Consider the following 25,260-nt stretch of genomic DNA (forward strand, 5'->3'; position numbering starts at 1 on the left):
GCCCCAGTGCCGAATGTTCTATGTTCGGAAGCTGAATTCAGGTGGGCCACCGGAATTCAAACTTTAACTTTTTTGAGGACATGTTTTTATCGATATCTTGCGATCCGCGCGCAGTCGCCATGTCAAATATCAACCGTTGGCATTAAAAAAATGTGTTTTAAAAATGTTACCAAGTGGGAGTGCTTCTTTAAAATCCAACTTACCAGACTTGGTATACTATACTTGTTTTAGCTAACTTGACCTCATGGTGACATGAACAATGTAAAACATGTCTTTTTAACTAGCATCTTTTTTTAGCGAATTCAGCTAAGTGTGTAAATTGGCTAATTTAAGATGCCGCTAATTTTAACTTTTCCCTATATATTTACTATCGTTAGGATATCTGTTTAGTTGAATTAAAAACCTGCTAATTGCAAAGAAAGGTCGAAAATGCCCAAAGAGGATGCAGCTAATTCGAAGTGTTTTACAGTATGCAGGATAAGGGTTTAATTATAAATCATTCATGGATGCCAACTTATCTGTTTTGTATATTTTTTTTTGTAGCATGTGCCGACAGGACAACTTGTGATACTTGCCTCAAAAATGTTACGGTAAGTTACACATTGTGTAACACCTCCACTGGTACCATTGTCTCCACACAGGGTTACAAAAATTGTGTCATTATCTGACTGAAATCATGAAATATCAGAGAACTTTGAACTTGTCATCTCTGATTATAGTTCTCATCAATTTTAGTATATTATTGCCTTTTCATGTCTATTTATAGACAGAGAAGGTATTAGAGTTGAAAACCAGTATGCTGCTGTCAAGTACTTCCGTCTGTCAAGACTTCCGTCTGTCAAGATCCGTTGACGTCATGCCATTGTGATGGGTCATATCATAAACTGGTGGGGGTGTTCATGGCTCATGTTGAGGTGTGGGAGAACGATTTTGAGCTATGACAAAAATCAAAAGGGACTTAGCAGCATAGCCACAGTGTTAAGCCTTTCTCCAAGGTTTCTTAGTAGACTACAATCTATTACAGACTACTGAGCTGACGTTAGGGGTACTCACTTTGTGTTTGCTCACTCTGTGAGCGCTAGTGTTTGGTACTGAGTTGCGTGGATATCCCCTCATGGCCTCACGTGATCTGGCCTGTTGCATAAATCTGCAGAGATGATCATATGCCTCTGAGTCTGAAAACTGTCATTGTGTAAGCCTGTCGGCATTTTCCTTGCATTTTTTCTCATTTAATTTTGCAAAATATCGGCGAGTACCTCAATATTTCAAGATAACCCTTTCTTCCAAATCGATTCCTGGAGTTTCAGAGTCATATGAACGAAAATGAGTGAAAGATTTAGACAGGAAAATCGGACGTCGGCCATGTTCAATGTGTACAGTACAATCAGAAGTTTACGTGGAGGAATTAACCAACAAACACAGGAGTGTTCATGATGCCCGCCCTCTAGAGGCAGACCCTCCTATATGAAGTACCACATTTGATGCTTGTGGAAAGCTTGACCACACAATGGAGCATTTAAACTTTTAGAAAATGACAAACTGAATAAGAAGGTATTCAGAAAATGTCAAATACTGCGGAAAAATGCGCAAATATCAATATAAACAGGTTAACTGACTGGTCAGCTATAAAAAACAATGAAAATGTTTTATGATCAAAAGTTTTTGAGATGCGCACATTTTAACAAATACAGAAATTATTAACATTATAAATATAAGACCAAACTATTTTTTCAGGGATGAGACAGGTTGGAAATGAGGGGTGAGAGACAAAGGCACTCCTATTGCTGCATGTGGATGCAGCCACACCATTTCATTTACAGCATACTTATTCACTGTGTTGTGTTCAAGTTCCATATTGTACTGACTGTCATACAAGGATAACATGAGCAAATCAAATCAAATTAGAAAAGGATCAATGCTGTTGTGTGGATTTTGCTGAACATGGCTGATTTTAATATTTCGCCCTATATATTTGGTATCCAGCAAAGGCATATTTTGATGTAAAGTCAAATTAACACTACATTGCTGACAATATATTTTACCGTTTCTGCATGAACTTTTCTTTTTAAATTATAGTATATTAGTACTTCAAAGAGATTAACAGTTATCGTGATGTCAACCCATAATTTTACATCACAAAGACTGTAATTCTGCCAATTTATTTTGTTTTTCAGTCATTTTATAAATTTTGCACTGCACAAGATGATTGAACAAATTGCAATGTTTGAATTTGTAAACTCAAAGAATAAAAATCCTTGGTCACAGATTAAATTATTTTTAAAAAGAAATTTACTCTTAAACACTTTTTAGCATATATTCTTTACACGGTCATGTATTTCAAGGAAAATATGCCTATTAAAAACAGTAATTTCTTCACTTTCAATTTTTTTCAATACTATGACAATTATCAGCCATGAGGTTATACAAACACAAGACCAGATAAGCGTTTTTCATCATTTCACAGGACTCTTTGGAAATCCATTAAAAACAGTTAAAAGTGACTTAAAATGATCACTTGGTATACATTTAATTTACAGATGCCAGGTTGTGTATTTCTCATGCACTCAGGTCAGTAAGGAAGTGCGTCATTACTATTTTGGACTGTGAATTCTTATTTCTGAATTATTTAACTTTTTCCCACATTGAACTATCTTTAGGCAGTTTATACTGTAGCTTAGAATTTTTTTGATTGATGTATTTAATCATCTTTTGGGTTCTTTGGGTCCATATCCCACCTCATGCTCCTACATCATCAACTATTTACCAACAACTCCATGCCAACAACCAATTACCTGACCTGGCCACACATTAGAGAAGGTACAGCGTCATTGACGGTATTATTGCTTTTCAGATAGTTTTATCCAGGAATAGTGACTATGTGCAACTGAATAGAAATAGTCTGAGTGTGCACTGGTATGTTGTATGTGCAAGATATGCCATGACAGAGAAGCTACTTTGTAACTGTCTGTTTTTTCCCCAATATTTGTTTACATTATGCAGTGTTCTCCCTGGATAAGGTAACAGGGGCGTGGCACCCTCTTGTAAATTCAGAGCGCCCCCTTGCCAGAAATGAAAAAGATTTATTTTTTTGAAAAATAAAACAATAAAATGTACGGGGGAAAAAAGTTGACAGTGATTTACAAGCAAAATGCAAGCTTGAGCGTCGATCCTGCAGGCTGCAAATGTAATTCTCATCGATCTTGCAAATCTCGCTAGTTTGTGATGTCATCCGAGATCATAAGCCCATGTGCAACTCATTGATGGCAGCCATATTTGCATGGCACAGGCCGAAACGTTATCCATGGTCCCTCCATAGGGACCGTGCATTAGGTAAGAGACTTAGCTGAGTAAATATGCCTAGGAGCTTGAGGGCAACCAAGGACAGCAGAGTACTCTGAAGTTTTTATAGGAGGTTAGAATTTCGCTTGTGTATTCCTTCCCAAAGTTTTCAAAAAATGTAATCTTCATTGAAATCAGTGAACTGGAATAAAAGATATGGAACACAGTCTCAGATTTCTTTTCCTTTGAGTTTTTTATACAAAAGAAATCTGAAAAAATACTCCCCAAGTGCCACCAAATAACACCATTTTAATCTCTGTTTTTCAAAAGCTCCAACGGCAGGAGGGGAGCAAATCTGATAGTAGTAGAAGTTAAGTCCACAACTGCCAAACTGTTTATAGTAACACCAAATTTGCACTGTACTGATCTGAAATGTACATGTAACAGACTAATGGGCTCGCCAGTATATTAGTATGACAAGAAATGTACACAAAACTGCATATCAGGCAATTCATAGTTCCACTGCTGTCAATCAAACTGAACTCTAGCCAATCAGAATACAGAAAAGTACTGCCACCGCCCAGCCGCCATCTTGTCCCACATTGATTACGCTGCGTCACATAGACAACTGAATGATCTGAGAGACAGGTGAGGTTTTATTTCCGTGAAAGTTACGTCTGTGCGATTGTAAATACCAGCTGAAATGGTGAAGAGGTGCGCGTGGGGCACGTGTAAGTCGGATGAAAGATACCTTGACCCAGCATCAAGTGTATTTTTCATACCATTTCCTAAACCAAAAACGCAGAAGGAGAAGTGTCTTCGGTGGATCAGAGCTTGTGGCCGACCACATTATCAACTCAATGTTGAAAATATCAACAAACACAAGTATGTTTGCTCAAAGGTAAGAAATCGTCCATTGTGTTCATTTTTATGTATTTTTTGCTTACCGTGTTTCGTCAAGCAGTAAAGTTTTCCTTTCCGATGCCTCGATAATGCCGCGCCCGTACCCCTTTCTTACGTCATTGCCACCGTGACTACAAAGGCCCGGGTGTCGTCTGCTCACTATTTCCCCAAATCTGACTTGACTTGTCTGGATGGAACCGTATTTCTCCATTACTTGAATGGAATTTATTATACTAAAGCCGTGGCTGTCTGCGGCCGTCCATTTACGGTCATATATTCATGGAAATGATAGTTTTTGGAACTTTTGGTTTTGAGTGTGTTGACCCGTGCACATCACATTTAAAACAAGTGATTTGGTGACAATTCTTACTCCGAGGTCATGCAGACATTTGAGAATGCTGATAAAGATTAATGCCGAAGACCGCCATCATGTCAGTTGTAACTGTTTTACCTATAATTTATAAATGTGATTGACGTTCCTGTTTCTTCATTAGCACTTTCGGTCGCCGAGGGGCCAACGCAGGGATATCCCGACCCATTACCAGCTGATGGCAGTACTTATACACCCACAAGGTTACCACCCAAGAGGTCGCAATCTGCCAAACGTTATCATTTACCACCTAAAAGAAAGTGCCTTGCCAGTTTGTTCCAGAATGAGACGAGGTAAGTGAGGTGGTAGCTACGTTTCAGAAAAAAGAAGTACAAGATTGAGAATATAATACATGATGGCCATGATTTCCACACTTTGTTCTCCTAGTGTCCCTCCTCCCATTTGATTATTTCAAGTTTTTGGTGTAAAATAATTGTTAATCCTCTTGGCATTTTCGTGCAATGGAAGCTGGAGAGTTCACTGTTGATCAGTGTTAAAGCTCCACCAGTGTTCACTGTCTTCAGTATTCCGTTTGTTGTCGTTGTTGTTTTTGTTTTGTTTGTTTGTTTTTTGGGGAAATTTTGTCCTGTGATAAACTGCAGTTTCTGCTACAAATCTTTGAAGCCTGATTAAAGACAGCCTATATTTATTGTCAATATTGTTACTGTTGAAAAACTGAGTTCAAGGTTGGACTAGAATTTACTTAAAACATTTCAGCATACTGTGTAAGAAGAAGAACGATGAACTGTGGTGATACAGAACTAGACTGCTGAACAAAATTAATAAAAAATTACGACTAATTTCCTTTTGACAGCTTATACATGTATCTCTTTTATATTTCAAACTTTTACCTTTAGATATTTTCATGGAGAAACATTACTATGGTATGCATTATTTTTGATTATAGCATCCAACGCACAGATGTGGGAAGGAAGAAGATAATGAAATCATGACCATACAATCAGCAACTAGTAGTGTAGGCACGCAAACAGAACATGCATGTAAGTAGAGTGTAATTTAATGTTATCGAGTGATATGGGGACAAAGTTACATCGCTTTATTTTTCAATCATTTGTTTATTCATGCAAGAACAAAAATATTTGTTTCCAGGAAGATGCTGGCACAACAGTCAGAGCTCTAACATTTAGTTTGCCTTTGTACTAATACGGGTACTCTGATGATTAAAAATCCAGCATGCATCAGGGAGTAGAATAACTGAGTAACTCATGAATGTGAAATTCAAATGCAAAGTATTTATTGTAGTAGATCACATATTATACAACTGATTGTGTCATAAGTTTGATTAATGGAACAGTTCTCAGGGTAAAAGCACTAATGTATTTAAAATATGAATCAAAGTTTAGACAGGTATGGTTTTGCATGATTTGGAAAAAAAGGGAAAGCTTAGTTAACATATTCTGCATATATACAATATCTGGAAAAATACGTTGTATAAACAAATCATTTTGTGTGAAGACAACAAAATCACAGAATTCTGCACCTGACACCATTAACTGACCCTGTACTTGAGAAAAATATGAGTGATTTTTGTCCAAGAGTTTATTACCATCAGATCCACACTTGAGCATGAAATGGGGAAGTTTGTTGATAGCCTCATCAATAGTCAAATTTCGCGCACTATAAGGACACTTACACTCAATCACTCCACACCTACCATTATCACATACTCTACCATCTGGTGTTGCACCCAAAAATCCAAACTCTTTATTTACAATCAGACCACATTCATGTATGTGTCTATTTTGAATACATCCAAATACTTAGATTTTGCCTTTGATTCATTGCGTTACCATATTCAAGAGAAATAGCTGAGATTGATTTTCTTTCAAACAAACTATCTAGAAATTATCTGATGGGACTGATTTCCGATTTAAAATTCTGCCAAAATTTGAAGCAGTCACTCGACAAGCTCTTGCATTTTGCCAACTGTTAAACCCAGCTTCACCCCTAGTCTGTAGTTCAAGGTTCTTCTGGGTCGACTTGCTTAAAGGCTTCATTCAGGCTTTGAAATTCTGTTGGAAGCTTGACAGGTGCTGTATTTGGAAAAAGTGATTGTCCACATTCACAACTGTTCAATGGCTTTGTGGTCTTCATATTTTTCATCTACAAGAAAAAATTAATTATACTGGGATAAATTTGAAGTACAATATATATGTAAAAGAATCTCACACCCTAAAGGATCTGGGATAAGATTTCTCTCATGACTTGGAGATATTTTATCACATACGAGCCACAGACATATGTGAGAAAAATATCATCAGTTCGTATGAGAAATCTTATCCAAGTCCTTAGTGTGTGAGATTCTTTTTTTCACATGACCAATATGTGTTAACTCTTTGAATTAGTTAAACATTGACCCTATAGCAAGGTCACTTCACTATTGAAAGTCAAAGTTTTTGTAGTACACACCATGACATTGGATATTATTTCATGCGCTAGTCATGGAACATTTATTATATCCATCAGCGCTCTTGTCACATAATCTTGAAGACATCTCAGACTGGAGTATGGGATAAATTGTTCTCACATTCCTGGTGGTTCACAGGGAATGTGGGGCACATCAATCTCACACTCTGAGATATCTCTTAGATCATGTGACAAAAGCACTGAATGGATACTAAATGTTTCATGACCAGCAAGATGAGCAAATTACTATCCAATGTGTACTACATGTGACTTTGAAGTGACTTAGACAACACTACTGTATTCAGTGTTTCACTCATTCAATCTTTCCAGTATGAGATATGATCATTTTTAGTTATGTGAGTAAAAGACTCTCTCTTGATGGACTAGGAATAAGATTTCTCACATAAGTTGGTATATTTTGTCTCACATAAGCAGCAAGAAAATGTGAGACCAAATATCCAACTCATTTGAGAAATCTTATCCCAAGTCCATTGAGATGTGAGAGTCTTTTTAATCCCACACACTCTGTTTCACACTCCCAGGAACCAGGAATGTGAAAAACTAATTTTCCCTCTTTTCTTTCTTTTAGGGATATCACCTCTTGATTTGCTAGCCCAGAGTTCTGAGATATCCAGATTGGAACAGAAATACAGGAGAAAGATGACATCATCAATGAACTTAATTCCAGGCTATCAGACAAAAATAAGAAAACTGAAAAACAAGTGATCTCTAATAATAGTAAATTTGGTGTATCAGTCATACTTACGCAACAGAAGAAACTTAAAGGACTTTTCAAGTATTACACTGGACTCACTTATGTTAGATTTATTGCATTACTTACATTTCTTTTACCAAAAAATTCAGTATTAAATTATAAGAAAAAAAGAATTGATATAAGAAGCCTAACCAATAGAGATTGTCTGCTTCGTGTCTCTGTCGTCTTCGACATAATTTTGGATTGCGAGACTTGGCAGTTAGGTTTCAGATTGGATTGCAGTCAGCTGGGGATATTTTCAACACATGGATTGATCATATGTACTGGAAGTTTGGTCAGATCAGTATTTGGCCACATAGAGATTTAATTATAAAAAATATGCCAGTAGATTTTAAGAAAGATTTTAGTTCAACAATTGTCATAGTTGATTGCACCGAGTTGAAAACACAAGCGCCAAATGCATTAGTTCTCCAAAGTCAGTTGTACAGTGACTATAAATCTAACACTACATTGAAAAGTTTAATTGGATGTGATCCTAGTGGATCATTAGTTTTTGTTTCAGAATTATTTACTGGGAGCATTTCTGATGTCCAGATTTCTACAGATAGTGGTTTCATTAATTTGTTAAAACAGTTATTAAATTATGAATATTTGAAAAGGGGGGATGCCGTCATGGCAGATAAGGGATTTACAATTCATAGAGAGCTAGCTGAACTTGGATTACAGTTAAATATTCCCCCTTTCATATCATCAAATTCTCAAATGACTATTAGAGAAACACAAATTACAGAGGAAATAGCCAAGCACAGAATTCACATTGAGAGACTGATAGCTAAAGTGAAAACTTTTAAAATTGTTGCTGAAACAATACCAACCTCTCTTTTTCAAAAGATTAATTCCATTTGGACTGTTTGTAGCTATTTAACTCTATTTCAGGATGTGTTTGTAAAAGGAAAAACCTGAAATAAAACATGTATTTTTTTGTTTATAATATGGTTGTCTTTTCATGTCACTAGATATGGTGTCACTACAATCTCATAATATATTATTAGGTTTTATAAATTGTGTGTTTCATGTAACAGGTCCCCCAAAAAGGGAGTGCGAGTGGGTAGGGAGGAAAAAAGTTTTTTTTCCTTTGTCCAAAATGCCTTTGTTTTTGTACATTTCTAAAATCTCATTGGACTTGCTTGAAAGCCATAAGTTAAGAGTCAAAGTCAAGTAGGTAAAGTTATCAGAAACACAAAATGGGAGAAATGGGGGTGAATTGAAAAGTTACTTACCTGGTAGGACAAGATGGATCCCAGCTGTACTTCACCAAAAGGAGATTGAGTTACAGGTGCATCTTGTGATAGTGTGTATTCTAAGGGAGTGCCTTTGATTCCCTGCAAAACTCCAATGTCCTCTGGTGTTACCTTCGGCAACCTGGAAACAAATTTTATTATCGGAATCATTTTTTCTTAGTATATTATACTGCATAATGCATGTTCATATAATTTATCAATATGGACACAGTGTAGTCCATTCTAGAAAATGTCAACCAAATCTAATGACATCTAATAAATGAACAGTACATGAATACTGTGCACTCCCTGCTTAGGCACTAAAATAAAAAAGAGTCAACAAAGGCTGGTCAAAAATCTCAAATTTAGTCACTTTCTGTTTCACTGCTGACATCCTGTGGAAATCAGATTGAATCATGGGAAACTTAGACATACCTACTCAAGGCTGAGCTTGTGGAAAAATTCTGAGTACAAGGAGTGTGGTGACCATCAAAATTTGCTTATTTGTTATTCGAAGCTCCATCACACTATTTAAAATTATCACTATCATTTATACTCCAAGTTATTGCAAGGTGTATTTATATAAACTTACTTTCTGTCAGGATCAATGTGGCACACTATAGGTCGCCGTCTCCTTGACTGTGCTACCTGCCTAGCTACAACAACATGGTTCAAGGGGACTGTTTTTATTTTGGTCCCCTTGGAACATGCCATTGCTGTGGTATACTAGTACAACTGAGTTGGGTTGGTACTGAAGTAAAGTTGTGCAGCTTTAAACCTTGTAATGATTTCAGTTGCCCAATAACATGCGAACAGTGACCACTTAAACTAGAAAATAAGAAAAAGGACAAGATTGTTTTAAAAATTGTGTAAAAAAATTAAAAAGTATGGTATCACATACCAAAAGATTCTTTGTGAAAATTCGAGAAAACAGGTTAAACACTGATGGAATAAATCTACCCACCATACTTTTATGATAAACTGCCCTTGAATTGACCAGAGCTCCTGCAACAATCTTATTTATTTGTATCCTGTCCCATATTGTATGCACAAATAAAACAATCCTACTGTAATAAAATTGGATTAATATTTTAATACTTTCAAGCCCTCGCTTTTTCCCCTACAGACTGAAATAAATCATAAACATGATGAAATATGGACAATCTAAGGGAATTTGCAGGACAGAAACTTCCTTGGGAAAACTTTTTTTGCCAATTGTTTTCTATTATATATGAACAGGGCTACAGTAAATTCAAATAACAGAAACTTGACAATAAATGTGTTGCCCGCTACCCACCTCCAAGTTCTGACACAGCTAGACCCACTGAGGATATACTAAGCATAAAGGTTTCAAATTCACTAAAGCAAAAACCATGACTGTGCACATCAAGTAATTTGAGTTTGTTTGAACGACAGGGTGATAGATAAAGGTATTACTAGCAAATGACATTGAGTGACACCAATCGGGTCACAGTGCAGTTGTCGATGCCAGCACCGGCGGTCCGACTATGTATGAACGCCGCGTCTGTCATCGACGTCGTAACAATGCTCGTGCGAGACACATCCGTTTCTGGAATGAAGAGCTGATATCTCTACGATAAACAGTGATTTCTTTTGTGTAAAACAATATCTTCTACGCAAATTACGACATCGAACCCGAAGGCCGGGCCTCACTTTGTTCATGTAGGAGTAGGCCCTCATAATATACACTGACGTGCAGCAGACGATATACTATTGGACGTACGCGCCTTTTGTCAACTGACAGACGACACCGAGCAAAATTTGAATTTCATTTTTTTTCGTGGAAATATGAAAAGTTTAAATAGAATGAATAGATAAAACAACTCACCCTGCTTTGCAGCTACAGTTGGCATTCGCCAGTTTCCTTTCCGCCGTCGAAATGGAGATATCGATGTTGTGCGGAAGCTCTGATTTTCTCATCGATCTCCAGCACCGCGCAATAATGTTTACTTCAGTTGCGTTATGATCGTTTATCTTAATGTCATGGACATAACCTTGAGAAAAGTAATTTAGACCCTTTTCCTGTGACTTCTTGGAAAGGTTTTGAAAATTTGGTAGATAACAGACTGAGATGTCGTCAGGAACATTGCGCAGGCTGTCGCTGAACAAATCTCGCTTCACGGCCATGTTTATTTACATTCTGTGAGGTCAACCTCCCACAAGCTCAAAGCTTGTGGGGCGTAGCAACAGTAACCAAGAGGGGCGTGGCTTATTACGGGCAGTGGAACTATGCAATAGTTGATACTGGTTTAGGAAACCCCCAGATTCATTAATGGATTTGCTTTGCTGATGTGCAGCGTCTCGGAAGATGATATCCAGTTGGGTGCCTGAATCTTACTGTTAATGAAATAATACAAAAGGACTCCCTAAGTTGCTGTAGAAAGTGACAATCAACCTACATGTATCAGATATAACCTTCCGAGCACTCTGCACATCAGCAGGATTTGCTTACTGGTGTTTTCATTGCCCATTATATCAAAATGCACAAACTTCCCTACCTGTGGGGTAGTATTTTGAGCACAATAAATTATGAACCGGTGATAATTAAAAGAGTTCGAGTAGACATAAAATAAATAACATCCATCTGAAGATTCTGCCCCCCCCCCCCCCCCCAATTGTCTGTTTTGAGATCAACTACAACAATTATACACAAGTATATGTAAAAGAGATGTAAGTTGAAACAATCAAAGGCTAAGATATATCTCTGACTGTTACATTTCTGAAGCTGACCAACTGTAGTGATAGAGTACTTAAGATGGCCTGAGAATAATGAACCCTGCTTTGCAATTTGTTTTTAGTGTTACTGGTGTAATGGTAAGGACGTATGTGCTGATTATCCAGTTGGGGACATTTTTCCGACCAAAGACTGTGATTTATCAGCTGCAAGATGGCTTGAGTGTTGGTGTAAGTATACTGTCATAAAATTTTTGTTTTGTTTCTTGAAACTCAGTTTGGCTGTAAGTATGCATGATCAGAAAGAGAGACTGTGACACAATAGCTATAACAGTGACTCTTTTTTGTCAAATGAAACAGCAGCTTTTTGCTGCAAATAACAATTTTCAAACTGCAGAGAGTTATGATTGCAATGTGTTGTATCAGTGTTTTTTTGATAATCCTTCATAGAAATCAGATTAAAGGTTGCAGTTTAAAATTTGAATTGTCATTTAGTAGGATCTTCCATACAATTATAAAAACACAAATAGAAAATTAATGTACAAGTAGAATGTACTGCATATCAGAGCAACCAAAGTACCAAAGGGTCATCTAGTTTTCATCTAATGCTGCTCTACCTTACATTACAGTGAATTTTGAAGCCTTGCTTATTTCCATGGGTGTTATTGCTGGTGTACTTCTCATCAGCTGTTGTTGTTGTGTCTACTGTTGCTGCTGTCGATCCAGTAGTAATAAAAAGAAGTAAGTTGTTTGTGTGTTTTCACATGTTTGTGGTAATCTTAGAATATACAACACCCTTATACAATCTGGTGGTAATACATACAAAGATTCAAGGATTTTGTTTTTATGTTTTTACCATGCATTAGGCCAAAGGAAAAAAAATGTCGTTCTTCAGATTTTGGCAAAGCTACAGAGGCGGCAAGCAGGAATTGTCAAATATATTTTTGTGAGCCAGCAAAATATCCCAGTAGTTACTATATTACTTGTGGCTTTGAGTCTAGATTTTACAAACTGTCCACAATATGAGTTAACACATGGATTGGTGACCATTATGAATTCCAAATATCAATTATTGTTAGGTAATTTGCTTCGTAGAGCCAAACTTTGCATGATGAAAACTGATCTTTATTCTTGATTAAAATAAAAAATGGTTGAAGATTTCCTTTGGGAAAGTTTGAGCAAAAGTTAGTTACTTCAGATCAAGGTGCATACCTCCTTAAAGGTGGTGGTCGCCGGAACTGCGCATGTGCAACGTTATAAACAATGTATTTCATGCATGATATCTATATGCATCACTTCAACATAGCTGAAACTGATAAAGTTTACAATATTCATTGTTAACAAGCATGTTTCAACTTTCATCAATCGCCAACATACCCTAGATACAGTATTTACATCAGTCGTAAAGGTCCCTGGCAACCTTTGGGCAGAGTTCTGACAACCACCCCCTTTAGGCTACCACTTTTTGGTTGCATTGTACATATAGTAACATTGTCTCACCTTCATTGGTTCACAGGTATGCAAAAGAAGATGCCAAACTTGAACGTCAAAGAGAAGAAAGAACAATGAGGCAGGAAGAGAGGTGTGTAATTTTCTCAATGTACCACTCAACCCTTTGAAAGCTTATGGATTAATCCAACCCATTGACAAGTCTGCTGCAATTATTTATAATTTTTCGTTAAACAAGTATTGAAGGACAGAGGGTAGCATGGTTACCTGTTATGATGGACATAGGAAATTTGTTTTGCTACACAAACAGTGCAGACAAGAGTTATGGTATTTGTTACAGCAAGTTTTGTGTGGTAATGTTGTATGTGGTCTGTGGCCAGTACCAACAGTTCATATAGGTTATATGGATTTTTTTGGCTTCTTTCAGTGCTGATAACATTAAACATATCAGTTTATGTATCTATGTGATCAGTAGCTGAGATATCACAATCCTGAAATAAATACTTAATTACATCTAAGCAGACATGGACCGGAAAAGTTCTGGTACAAGTGTCTCTCCTTTTTTGGTGTTCATAGTGGTTGTTGTATTTAAATTTCACAGGAAAGCTGAACGCAAAGCCAAAAATGATGAAATCAGGAGGAAATACGGTAAGCATAGCCTTAATACCCTGGGACAATCTTCGATCTGAAACAATTTTTGAAGAGAATCTGGAAGTTTTCTGTGAAAATATGAATCTTGTCTAGTCAAGTCAGCTAGAGACTCCTCCACTGTCTGATTGAATGGCGGAAGATCATTGAATACGTAGATATACAGGTGAATGATTGACTTGAAGGTTTTGAATATTTGGACATATACGGGTGAATGAATGAAGGTTGTTGAATATTTGGACGTATACAGGTGAATGATTGAATTGTTGACGGTTGTTGAATATTTGGACGTATACAGGTGAATGATTGAATTGTTGAAGGTTGTTGAATATTTGGACGTATACAGGTGAATGATTGAATTGTTGAAGGTTGTTGAATATTTGGACGTATACAGGTGAATGATTGAATTGTTGAAGGTTGTTGAATATTTGGACGTATACAGGTGAATGATTGAATTTTTGACGGTTGTTGAATATTTGGACGTATACCCCTTTTCCTGCCAGACAGTAATAACTGTATCTCTTCCCCATCAGCCAAGTCAGTAAAAAGCGGTATTGAGCCAAAACATGATGTATTTTCACCCACTTGGCTTGGTATGTTATAGCATCTTTTGTCCAAAAAGAATCAACTTTACAGTATTATGTTTTCAACAGCCTTCAAATGTACAGTATTATGTTAATATGGAATACGTTGTGTTTCATTAATTTTAACCATCTTGACCTGGTGGTGAAATATGGACTTGGCAGGAAAAGGGATACAGGTGAATGATTGAATTTTTGACGGTTGTTGAATATTTGGACGTATACAGGTGAATGATTGAATTGTTGAAGGTTGTTGAATATTTGGACATATACAGGTGAATGATTGAATTGTTGAAGATTGTTGAATATTTGGACGTATACAGGTAAATGATTGAAAACACAGGATATGATGAGTTAGCAGTGCATACATTCCAGTGTTGGTAATTGATCACCTTGATCAAAGCTGACTATGACTTGGTGGGTCATGGGTTCTGAGACTTATTTGTTTGCGTTGAACCAACAAAAAGAGGCATTGTGAATGCTTTGTGAAACTTCAGTACTTCACAGATTGGAAGATTTCTCGTAATTTGTATATTATTAAAAAAGTAAAGAAATTCATAGAAAACTGCAATATTTACAGGTTTTATGCATGTTTCTATGAATTTTGTTAGTGACTGCTTAGGCGCAGTTGAGTGAGTTTCATAAGTACTAGGTGTTAAATAATATCACCATGTATACAAACATTTATTGGTAATTTAAGGGGCCAGTAGCTGTTATCACCATGTATACAAACATTTATTGGTAATTTAAGGGGCCAGTAGCTGTTATCACCATGTATACAAACATTTATTGGTAATTTAAGGGGCAAGTAGCTGTTACTTTGATGATTGTTTTACTATAATGTTTGTTTTCAATGCAAACTCGTCTTTCTTTTTCACCACACAAAGTATGTTTAGGTACACAGTATTTAGCTTGTCCTCTCAGCCTGTACATGTGTAAACTGCCTTAGTATTGTTAACAAGTGAATTCTGATCCGGGATAGAATTCAAATGAACTAGCATATAATACATATAGAAACTATGTTTGCAAGCTAAATACTGAGTGTTTCAACACACTATTTGGAGTGGAACAAGAACTTGCAATTGACATTCAAAACAAGCATACACATGTAGTGAAAAAATTAAGGTTTTAGTCATTAGTAGTTTGACACATCTTGTCACATTTTGCCTTTGCAAACATCAAGGCAATACTTTGCATAAACAACATCAACTTATGTTAAAATATCCCTTTGATGCTAGAAGTTAACAGTGTGTAGTTGCTGTCTTTTGATACCACTGACATTCCATTATGTTTTGGCCCCTGAAGCACATACTGAGTTGCTGTCAAGATGTTCAACAATGCTGTTGTATAATTTTCCCTATGAGAAACTAGAAAGGGGAACTGACCAAGTATCTTGGGGTAGTCTGAGAGAATTGAATTTTAGTCTAGGGAGTCCTGTAGGATAAATTTAGGGTAAATAAATGTAATGATATGTGAATTGTTTAGTTTGTTTGACTTTGATTGCTTTCCCATGCATGCCATACTTGGTTCTAACATGGCCAGGTTTAAATGTAGTATCTGTCTTGCATAGCTAATGATGCTGATTGCACACTTCTGATGCATAATTGCACTGAGATCGGAATTTTCTAGGCTCTGCTGCTGCTGCTTGAGCATAATGCTGTACATAGCTAGTTGGCTACCTTGGTATAGAGAACTCTATAAGTGTCTGAAATTGAAAAGCTGTCTGGTATGAATCAACAAACAGTTATCAAAAGAATGCTACATCACCTTTGTTTACATCTACAAGGTAGAATGTGTCTGGAGACAAACATTCAGATTCAAATTTTTATAAATACTTTTCTGATCTATGGCTTGTGGCAGCTCATTTTAAAGCTTTTCTTAAAGTAATAAAGGTTGTTACTGTCTTAGTTTTTTGAAAATTTATTTTAAATGTTGTTTTCCCTATATAGCTAACACAGGGATGGCTGCCATTTCGTATTTCAAATACTGGTATGAGGAAATGTCAGATAATTTGTTTCTCGGGTACCGAACTTCGCACTGTAACCATTGAATTTTGTTCTTTGATAGAAAAGAGAATGGTTGAAAGCTTCATTTAGGAAAGTTTGAGCAAAAGTTAAAAATCTTTCACTTTGCAGGCACATACTACCTTTAGGGAAAAGACAACTTTCTTGCTGAGAGCACATTGTTGTAGCAGATGAATCCTCTGTAGCTTTATCTAAAAATCTAATGATTTGCTTTAAATGCTCTTTTCATTTAATAATATCAATTTATGACATGGCACTCTGTATAAATTTTGGTAAACTTCTGACTTTATTTGTTAATCATCAAATTTCTTTTACAATTAGCTACCATGACTTTTTTCGCTGGCCGTTAACAAGATTACGAAATACCAAATAAGGTCCTAAAATTTATATGTTATGATGGGTACAGTTGTAAAGCCTTAGAATTTGTATTAATTGTAATGTCAAAGAAAGTAACTGCTCTCTAGGCACATCTGGAAAATAACACTTGGTTTGTGAAATATTATGACAAATTTTTTCAAAGTATATTTTCAACATAAATTTGTAGGTTTGGCCACATCATGATGTAAGGTGAGTTCTCTGTTTGGAAATACAAACCTGTAAGTCAAAAACTTGAAAAATAAATTAATGAAAGACGACAATTATTTCATGTGATCATAATCAAGAGTAATATTTAATATTTCCTTCAGTGAAAATGCATTTTCCTGAACAAAAGGATAGTTTTGATTTCAGGAAGGGCCACTTGTATGTAAACTGTTTATCACGCTCTCAGGAAGCCTTTAATGATGTTCACAAATACTGGTTGACAGAAACCAGTTTCTGCCAGTAATATCATGATTGCATGTACACCATTTTCAATCCTAAAACCTTGTGGTATGGCTCTTGGTTCCAATACAAGGTTCTCCATGAGGGGATTTTGAAGAATTGGTCACCCTTCTTTTCTTCTAGCAATCTATATTTATGTTAATAACCAACCATAAGAATACATTTTCACAACAAAATAATATGCCAATTATGCATTGTTATGCAAATTGACTGTCATGACCACGAAACCCTCATGACTTGTTTATCAAAAACATGGTCAACATGGTCAACTCAGTGTCCATGGAGTACGCTGTAAATCTGTAAAAGTTAATCTTCTTTTCTGTTCTTTTTCCACAGGCCTGATGAAGGATGATTCTGGCTACACCCGATTTGAAAACTCATAAAATATTTTCTTGTCTACAAGGAAGTATGCTCTGAGGTTGTAACATGTCAATAGAAGCAGCAGTTCTTGACATTTACATATTAGTATTTGGGAAGGGGGGCTAACTTTGGATGCAGATTTTGAATAAAAGAAATAATTTTGTAAACTGCTGTGTTCTGTAATATAGTAAAATAAAAATGAACAGTTTTGATAGAGCAATTTATAGGGGCTAATTTTTTGCAAAGTCTGTCATGATTGGGACTTATTACATCTTGAAGAAACAAAGAATGCATTTGTATTGATTGCATAAAAATGGAAGCATTTATCCTCGTGTAGTGATAACCTAAAGACAAAAAGCAAACAAACAAACAAGGAGATGAACAATGATATTGTTTTGATGTATTTTCACTCATTTCACAAAATGGTAAAGACAAATGCATATCCAGAAGTGTAGAAAGGGATACATGTATGATGTGTCCCAATAGCCATGTATAAAATATGTATATCCTCTATTGTGTTATGTATAACCCTTGTAATGCCCAAATTTGCATGTAACCTTTCCACATTTATTTCAAATGCTGTAGGACCTTATGTTAATGCAGCCCCTCCATGTATGCTCTCATCCTAGATGTTGGTCTTTCACAACATTGAATTATGCTGGATGTGGGCATATATCACCGTACACCCCTCAACTTTGTGTTATCCCCATTGGTTATAGATCACATTGTAGATCAATACCTAAACAGATAAGGGGATTGAACGGTACTGCATGTCAGCATCTAACTTTGGAATAAGTGGAAATAGGGTCAAAATGCTGGACTACTGATCTTCAGTTGATTTTCTTCCTGACTTGGTTTATTGAGCCTATGTTAATCAGACATGTATTTTTGGATCATGTTTATTTTGTGAATTGACAATTTGTATGTAATGTACCAGATAATACATTGCTGGGGTAATTCAACAGGTTATTGTCTAGTATATCCAACACCATTCCCTAAACTATATCAGAGGTTTTGTAATAGTGATTTTGAGATCTTTCATTCAAAACTAACTTTGAGATGTCAAAGTTTGACAACTCTTTAATTTATGACATGCTTAATGAAATAATGTAAATTTTTTTGAAAATCCAGAAATGTAGCATTAATGTTGCTCATAGATACCTCGCATTTTTAATCAGAACTGTTATTTGGGTTTTGTTCATTTTTTTCTTAATGATTGATATTCAGGTCTGTTGCCATGGAGACAACCATCTTTGTCACTCTCTTTGCACACCATTTTGATAAAGATTTACCAAAGAGGCTTAGTGAACCCATCCAGTGTATCTAGCTCTGAATAGTCAACTTGAAAAAATCTGACATTTCATTCATCTGTTAAAAGGTCACACATGCTTTAATGATGCTAACAGGAAACTTCTTTCCCTCAAAATTAAACAAATTTTACTTTAAACATTAAAGTACCAGGTCAGAATGTTCCTCTGGTGAATAACTGATCATATTTCAAACATTCTGACCTGTCTCGAAATACAATTAGTAAAAACATTCCTTGAAAATGTCATATTTATTATAATATCCTCTTGAATGAGCAGGCCTGAAGGTAATGTAATCATTTTGTAGTTGGACTTTGTGGGTTAGAATATAGATCAGTGGAAATACTGAGAAAAAAACACATCCAGATAGATATCTGTTTTCTGATATATTTCAGACATCTTTTGTCTCCAGCATTATTTCTCTTATGTGCTTGATATTCTTGCAGAGAGGTTACCTAGTATGACTTGTGTTTTTGTGAAATTCCAAACTAATTTTAGAAAAGTATTGCTGTGAGCAATAGATGGTGTAATCCATCTGGTTTGCTTCATCTGTCTTTTTATCAACACATATGTCACAACATACACATCTTGGTCCATTCATTTACTTTTTGTAGCACTTAGTGTAGTATTTCTTACATTTATTTTCAAACTAGTATTCTTTTGCTGTTGTTGTGAATTTGGTGGTATCGTCAATCCATCATCAGCAGTTGGTATAGACATACCTGAAGAAAACTGGGTCCAATAAGCCAAACGAAAACAGTCGGGTTACTCTGGGAGGATTCCCATAGTGAGTATATATTGACGTCCTTATGATTTTGTTGATGTGTAATTGGATCCCTAAGGATTACTGTATTTGGCCCAATTTTCTTCCGTCTTGCCACTGGATTACATTACTTCTTTCTGTTGAATGTCTCTCTCTCTCCCTATATTGAAGTTCATCATTGCCAAGTGCCAAAGTAAGAAAGCACTGGCAAATTGCAATAACTGTTTTGAATAAAGGATGTTCTCAGTACTCGGTGTAAAACAGACCACCTTGAATAAAAGGTAATTTATCTAGACTGATTGTGTGTGCCTGTTTTACTTGTCAGTGAATTGTTGTAGCAGGAATTTAATTGCAAACAGACTTTCTCGTGTCAATGAGTCATATACAGACCTTTTTTAATTGAACAATACACTGTGAGGAGTAAGATTTTAAAGTGAAAGACTTTTGCGATTTTCATTGTATGTGACCTGTAGGAAGACAGACCAATAGTCTATTGTCGATGCTCATCTTCATCATACACATGCAGTTAAGCCACGTGTAGAAAGTGTTATCTGTGTTCAGAAAAAAAAAAGTTCCATTAGCTGTATCTTCTTGCGATTTTGCCGTTAGTTTTGATTGAAATGATCACTGGCTCATGTTGAATAGCCTGTCAAATAACAGAGAATCGCATATTATTCGGAAACATTACGTGCCCTACAACTAAATAACATGTGATTTTACCACGAAATTTTCAATTTTTGTCCGGACAGAAATACAAACTCTGTTGACACGCGGTTTGCAACGTAGGCATTCTTCTGCACCTGTGCGAGCCATTTACAGCTATTTCAAAATAAATATTCATTACTTATGCCCGGTACTTACGTCGTAGTCCATTGTCCGAGCACGTTGCGTAGCCAGATGTCTTGCAATCCACGACGCAATGTTGTTTTGATCCCGCAATAAACGTGAACTTGTACATCTGGCGTGATCGCGGCGTCAACATTATCTGCGTTCTCCCCAGCACGCTGAGCATGCCAGACGTCAACAAACGAGCTCGGAAGGGCAACACGTTTGAACAAAAATTAGCAGTTTTATGTGGCTATAACATCACAAATCATGTTTGTTTCTTCGTAAAACAACATTTTGCAGCAAATATGAGCCTCCAACATGAAATTTTCCGAGGTAAAAAATGGTCAAAAGTTACAAATAATGGCCCTTTAAGAAACAAAAAAGATTTCCAACCTTTTTTTAGCACTTGTCAGCATAAGCTGCTGAACAAAGTAAGCAAAACTCGCCATAATTCTACCAAAACTTAGTACTGCATACCCATAACTGACTCTGTCGTTTGTGTGAAAGTCCCCAGGGTTCAGAGCGTGCAATGTTGTAACGGCACGGTTGTTAAGACCTCGGTGCTCGATAACATTTCTACCATAGTATCGAGTAGAACTATTCCTGTATATCTTTTCCCCTGTTCGAGGCAAGTCTTCTTTTATGGGTGTCTCCTTGCTCATGCTGTAGAACTTTAATCCTGATATTCAAATTTCCTCTCACCTTGTGATGTGCTGTGTCCTTCTGCCACTTCAATGGTGACTAGGTCTAACAACACTTTTGATTACACGACCAGTACAGTATTTGCTGGAAAGTCTGCGATCTGCAACTGACTTCTATTCCGCCTTGTGATTGGCCAATTATGTGACCAGTATCCCCTGCCCATGTCTTTGAACAGTTCGCCCGTTCAGTGCCTTGTGATTTGAATGACATCTCATAGGACAGTTCCTGTAGTTGTGTTGATAATAACAGTAGGATCGATAAGTTTGTATTTATAGGACTATAAGGAAAATAAACATTTAACAACCATAATCAACTGACAATACATAATATAGTGGTGGAATGTAGCAACTGCTATCGGGGTTTAATGAGACTGTCAGCATAACTCTTCAACGATTTAGTGTAAAGCTCTTCACGATAACAGCCGAGTGCGTATTGTGAACGAAGAAGACTATACATGATACTGATTCCTTAAACAAAGTCAAAATCGGAGTGTTTTACGATCATAAGTAGTTTATAAAAATCCTTTAATAATTGTTTCTAAATTTTTTAAATTAAAGTCAAACCAGATTTCTGTATCTGGAGAGCATATACCTATGAAATATTTTGCTTTAAGTTTTCCAACGGGAAATTTTTATCCATGCAATACAAATAGCCCCTAGTATTGAAATACTGGTGTTTATTGGCAGCTAAGCAGGCTATTTGGACGGAAAAATGAAAGTTGCTCGCCACTGTCTTCCCATTATGGTTTGAAAAGCTTCCCCTCACTCCAACAAATTCTCTCCCCCCTCCCCATCAAAGAGACGCCCTCTTTTCCATCCACTGATATAGAAGAAAATGAATGCCTCCCCCCTCAGCGGTCCAACTACATAGGCTGTGTTCACCAGAAATGGTAAGGGGGCAGGAGGAATTTTGGGGGGATTCGAAAATTCAGGGGGTAGTAGAGGGGGCTTAAATGTTTTGCTCTGCCTATAGGGAGACCTGAAAATATTTTGGTTCCCAACATTTTTTCATCGGATGGTTCGAATGTTAGTATTAATTAAACAAAATTTAAAACCATTTTGTTGCATGCATCTTATGACTTTTATCTCGAAAAATCTAAAAACGTATGAATGCCATTAAATTTTCATAAAAGCAAGTTTGCCTCGTGACGGCGCAGAAGCTGCAACTGTTGATAATTGTTTCAATATTTCTATGCAATATATCAAATACAGTTTCATGCCGTCTCTCTACATCACGCTGAAACACACAATATTCAGTTTGTCAACAAAGCCTGTATTATATTGAATTAGAGTCAAGACTGAAAGTCATTTGTCAATGATACAAAATGCATGGTACACGTACATAGCTGTAGGGAGTAGAACAAGAACGCAGTTGAATAAACTAAACAAAAATAACGTCAAAATTATCAAAGTTAATACACTACAGCCCTGCTACTGCCTACGGGCCGCTCAGCGTCACTATCGGCAGTGATAGCTCTGACTCTGATGTAATTTTAAGCATAGTTTGAATCATAGGGCGCTCATGACAGAGAAACACATTTGTATCACAAGATCAGGCCAGAGAGCACAAGATGGAAGACCGGGAAACTCAACAGTACAGGGATTATTTTTTGATTCTAGCATATAAAAATAATAAATATTAGAAAAAAGATAGGGCTATCATGCCTGATTTTCTACAAATGTACGATGAAAAGTCAGTTTTTCATGAAAATCACTTAAGATCAATATATAAAACGATTAATTGCAAGTTCATGCAGAGAATGAAATTTTCGCATCTCATCGTACAATAACACAAAGTAAAATTTTGAACAGGAGACTAAATGAAAAAAAATGTGTGACTAAATGGGATTATCATTTTTACCTAATTTGCCATTATTACACCCAAAATTTCTGAGATTAAAACGTTTATTTGATGGAATATTTTAACTTTTCAGTATTGTAAATTTTGTGAAACATAAGTAGCATCGTAGTCGTACATGTCTTTTATGTTTGGAAAAAATATTTTTTCGATAGGCCAATGGCTCAGTTTTTTACAATTTGGCAAATTGTAGCCAGGAATTCACGATTTGCATAGTCTCTCATCACTGTCATTACTTGCGCTCTTCAGCTGATCTATTGACCTGGCCAGAGTTGGAATAACTCGTCGGCTTCGATTGATAAATCCAAAAAGTCCGCTATTGCATTTAAAAATGAATCAATTTAAGAACTTTCCCTGGGATTACGGCTCTACAACTGCTGATAAGAGGTAGTGTCGAACATCTGCATGCAGAACTAGGCAACTCATGTTTATTTTTCCTCTTCGTGTATTCCTAATAAATATGCGGCTATGTGATCATTTGGGGGCAGGCCTTGAGAAATTTTGATCTGAGACGGAGGGGACTTGAAAATTGTTTAAGGGTATTGTAATGATCTGTTGGCCACCTTTGCACACAGGTGCTTGCAGCGTTGCTTGGATAGTTGATCGAAGGCGTGAGATTGAAGTGTAGGGTCGAAGACCGAACCTCGGTGGCGCCATAGTAGCGTAAGGAATATAAGGTATGACACGGCGAGAAATCCAAAACCAGCACAAGAAGCGAAATCATCTGTCACCAGTCCGTTATTGAGATGTCTACTTCACTCCCATAATCCTTTGGACTTGAACGATTCCCAATGTAGGGCAATCACGGACTTGCAACGCGCACATGAATGCATAGAATTGCCCGACAGTGAATTTTCGCCTAAATCTGGCATATATCGGTCACATGCAGTCACCAGAGTAAAGATTTGACCTTTTGAAGGTATTTTCAACCGTCCGATGTTATTTGTTTTTCGAGGGCAAATGTTTTATTGTGATGGTTTTGGAATTCTTGCCGATTTGTCGTGTCATCTCTTCTATTCTTTAGTGTTACAGTTACACCGTTACCGAGTTTCTTCCTTCGGCCTCCCAATTTAAAGCGCAGTGGTCGTCGCGCTGCGCGTGCGTGATTTTTTGTTGATAAACATACATTTTTGTAAACATAAGTCTTCTCAACTTCAATAGGAGTGAGATGGGAGCAGTCCCCCACTTTGTTAAGGCCTTTGTAAGACTCAACATCATGCAATAGTAAAATATTAAGATCGGAAACGAACTTCAGTGGTGTATTTCTATCTATAAACTCGTGTAGAGCTACGAACATTGGGACACTTCACTCAGCACATTATGTCGCTGAGTTTACTGCACGCAGACACAGTGAACAAAAAGCTTTGATCGCGCGCGATCACGCTGGTTGTACACAATGCTATGTACAGTACAGTGAAAATACATAACTAAAATGATCAACATTGCCTATATATGTAGACCAGCAACAAGCACAATGCCTAACACAAAAGTTACACTCAAGACCATGATCGGCAAGCCAGAGCAGGACACGGGAGATGTTGTTGGGAGACGGTCACCGCGTTGACGTATACACGGATATAGAGAATCCGGTCCCACAACGGACCGGCCCGCGACGACTTGGCCCACAACCAACTGTTGATCACCATGTCTTACTTCTCCTAGTATTACGTGGTAAGAAATACTAAAATGACAGGAAACAATAGACAAAACGAGCGGGTTTTCGCGGCATTTGGCAGGAAATTGCACGGCTACACCGTGCATAGACGTATCGAGAGATCCTGTGCCCCGGTCCTGTGCACGGTCATGGTAGTGATCCAACTGCTAGCTGGTGTAGGCCTAGCCCTGCGTACGATGAAAGACCCGTACGTAGAGTTGGTGACTTCAAATCCATTTTTGGACGACGTAAAAAGCCAAATTACTGCCGAAATTCAGCGTTCTTGGGCCCAAGTCGTATCCCTGCCTACCTCAGCTACTCGATCGCTTCCAAAAATGCCAGTCTTTTATTCTTTTTTCGTAAATAACCGTCGATGTCGGCAACTCTCTCGCTAGCCCTGCGTACGTACGCAGTGTACGCTGTGCATTCCCTGTGTGCGTTCCTAACACACAGCGTACACTGCGTACGTACGCAGGGCTAGCGAGAGAGTTGCCGACATCGACGGTTATTTACGAAAAAAGAATAAAAGACTGGCATTTTTGGAAGCGATCGAGTAGCTGAGGTAGGCAGGGATACGACTTGGGCCCAAGAACGCTG

General features: G+C 37.0%; 1 protein-coding gene and 1 long non-coding RNA gene across 3 annotated transcripts in view; one reads left to right on the forward strand and one right to left on the reverse strand.

Annotated features, from left to right (window-relative positions):
- LOC139141083 (pituitary tumor-transforming gene 1 protein-interacting protein-like) overlaps positions 1-19,917 on the forward strand; it is a 33,806-nt gene extending 13,889 nt beyond the window's left edge. Inside the window, exons 2-7 of the mRNA XM_070710661.1 lie at positions 544-590; positions 11,794-11,899; positions 12,298-12,409; positions 13,185-13,250; positions 13,719-13,765; positions 17,529-19,917. Coding sequence (XP_070566762.1) covers positions 544-590; positions 11,794-11,899; positions 12,298-12,409; positions 13,185-13,250; positions 13,719-13,765; positions 17,529-17,575 — 425 coding nt within the window. The 3' untranslated portion in view covers positions 17,576-19,917. The remainder of the gene's footprint in view (positions 1-543; positions 591-11,793; positions 11,900-12,297; positions 12,410-13,184; positions 13,251-13,718; positions 13,766-17,528) is intronic.
- On the reverse strand, positions 6,551-9,655 carry LOC139141084 (uncharacterized). 2 transcript variants are annotated; one of them, XR_011554130.1, is made up of 3 exons: positions 9,567-9,655; positions 8,975-9,116; positions 6,551-6,676 (listed from the first exon to the last, which is right to left on the reverse strand). It is a non-coding gene; the product is annotated as an uncharacterized lncRNA (long non-coding RNA). The 2 variants fall into 2 exon arrangements; XR_011554131.1 differs by lacking the exon at positions 6,551-6,676 and adding an exon at positions 8,359-8,653.
- Positions 19,918-25,260: the final 5,343 nt, after the last annotated feature.

Source organism: Ptychodera flava, chromosome 9 (genome assembly GCF_041260155.1).
Source record: "Ptychodera flava strain L36383 chromosome 9, AS_Pfla_20210202, whole genome shotgun sequence".
NCBI classification, from domain to species: Eukaryota; Metazoa; Hemichordata; class Enteropneusta; family Ptychoderidae; genus Ptychodera; species Ptychodera flava.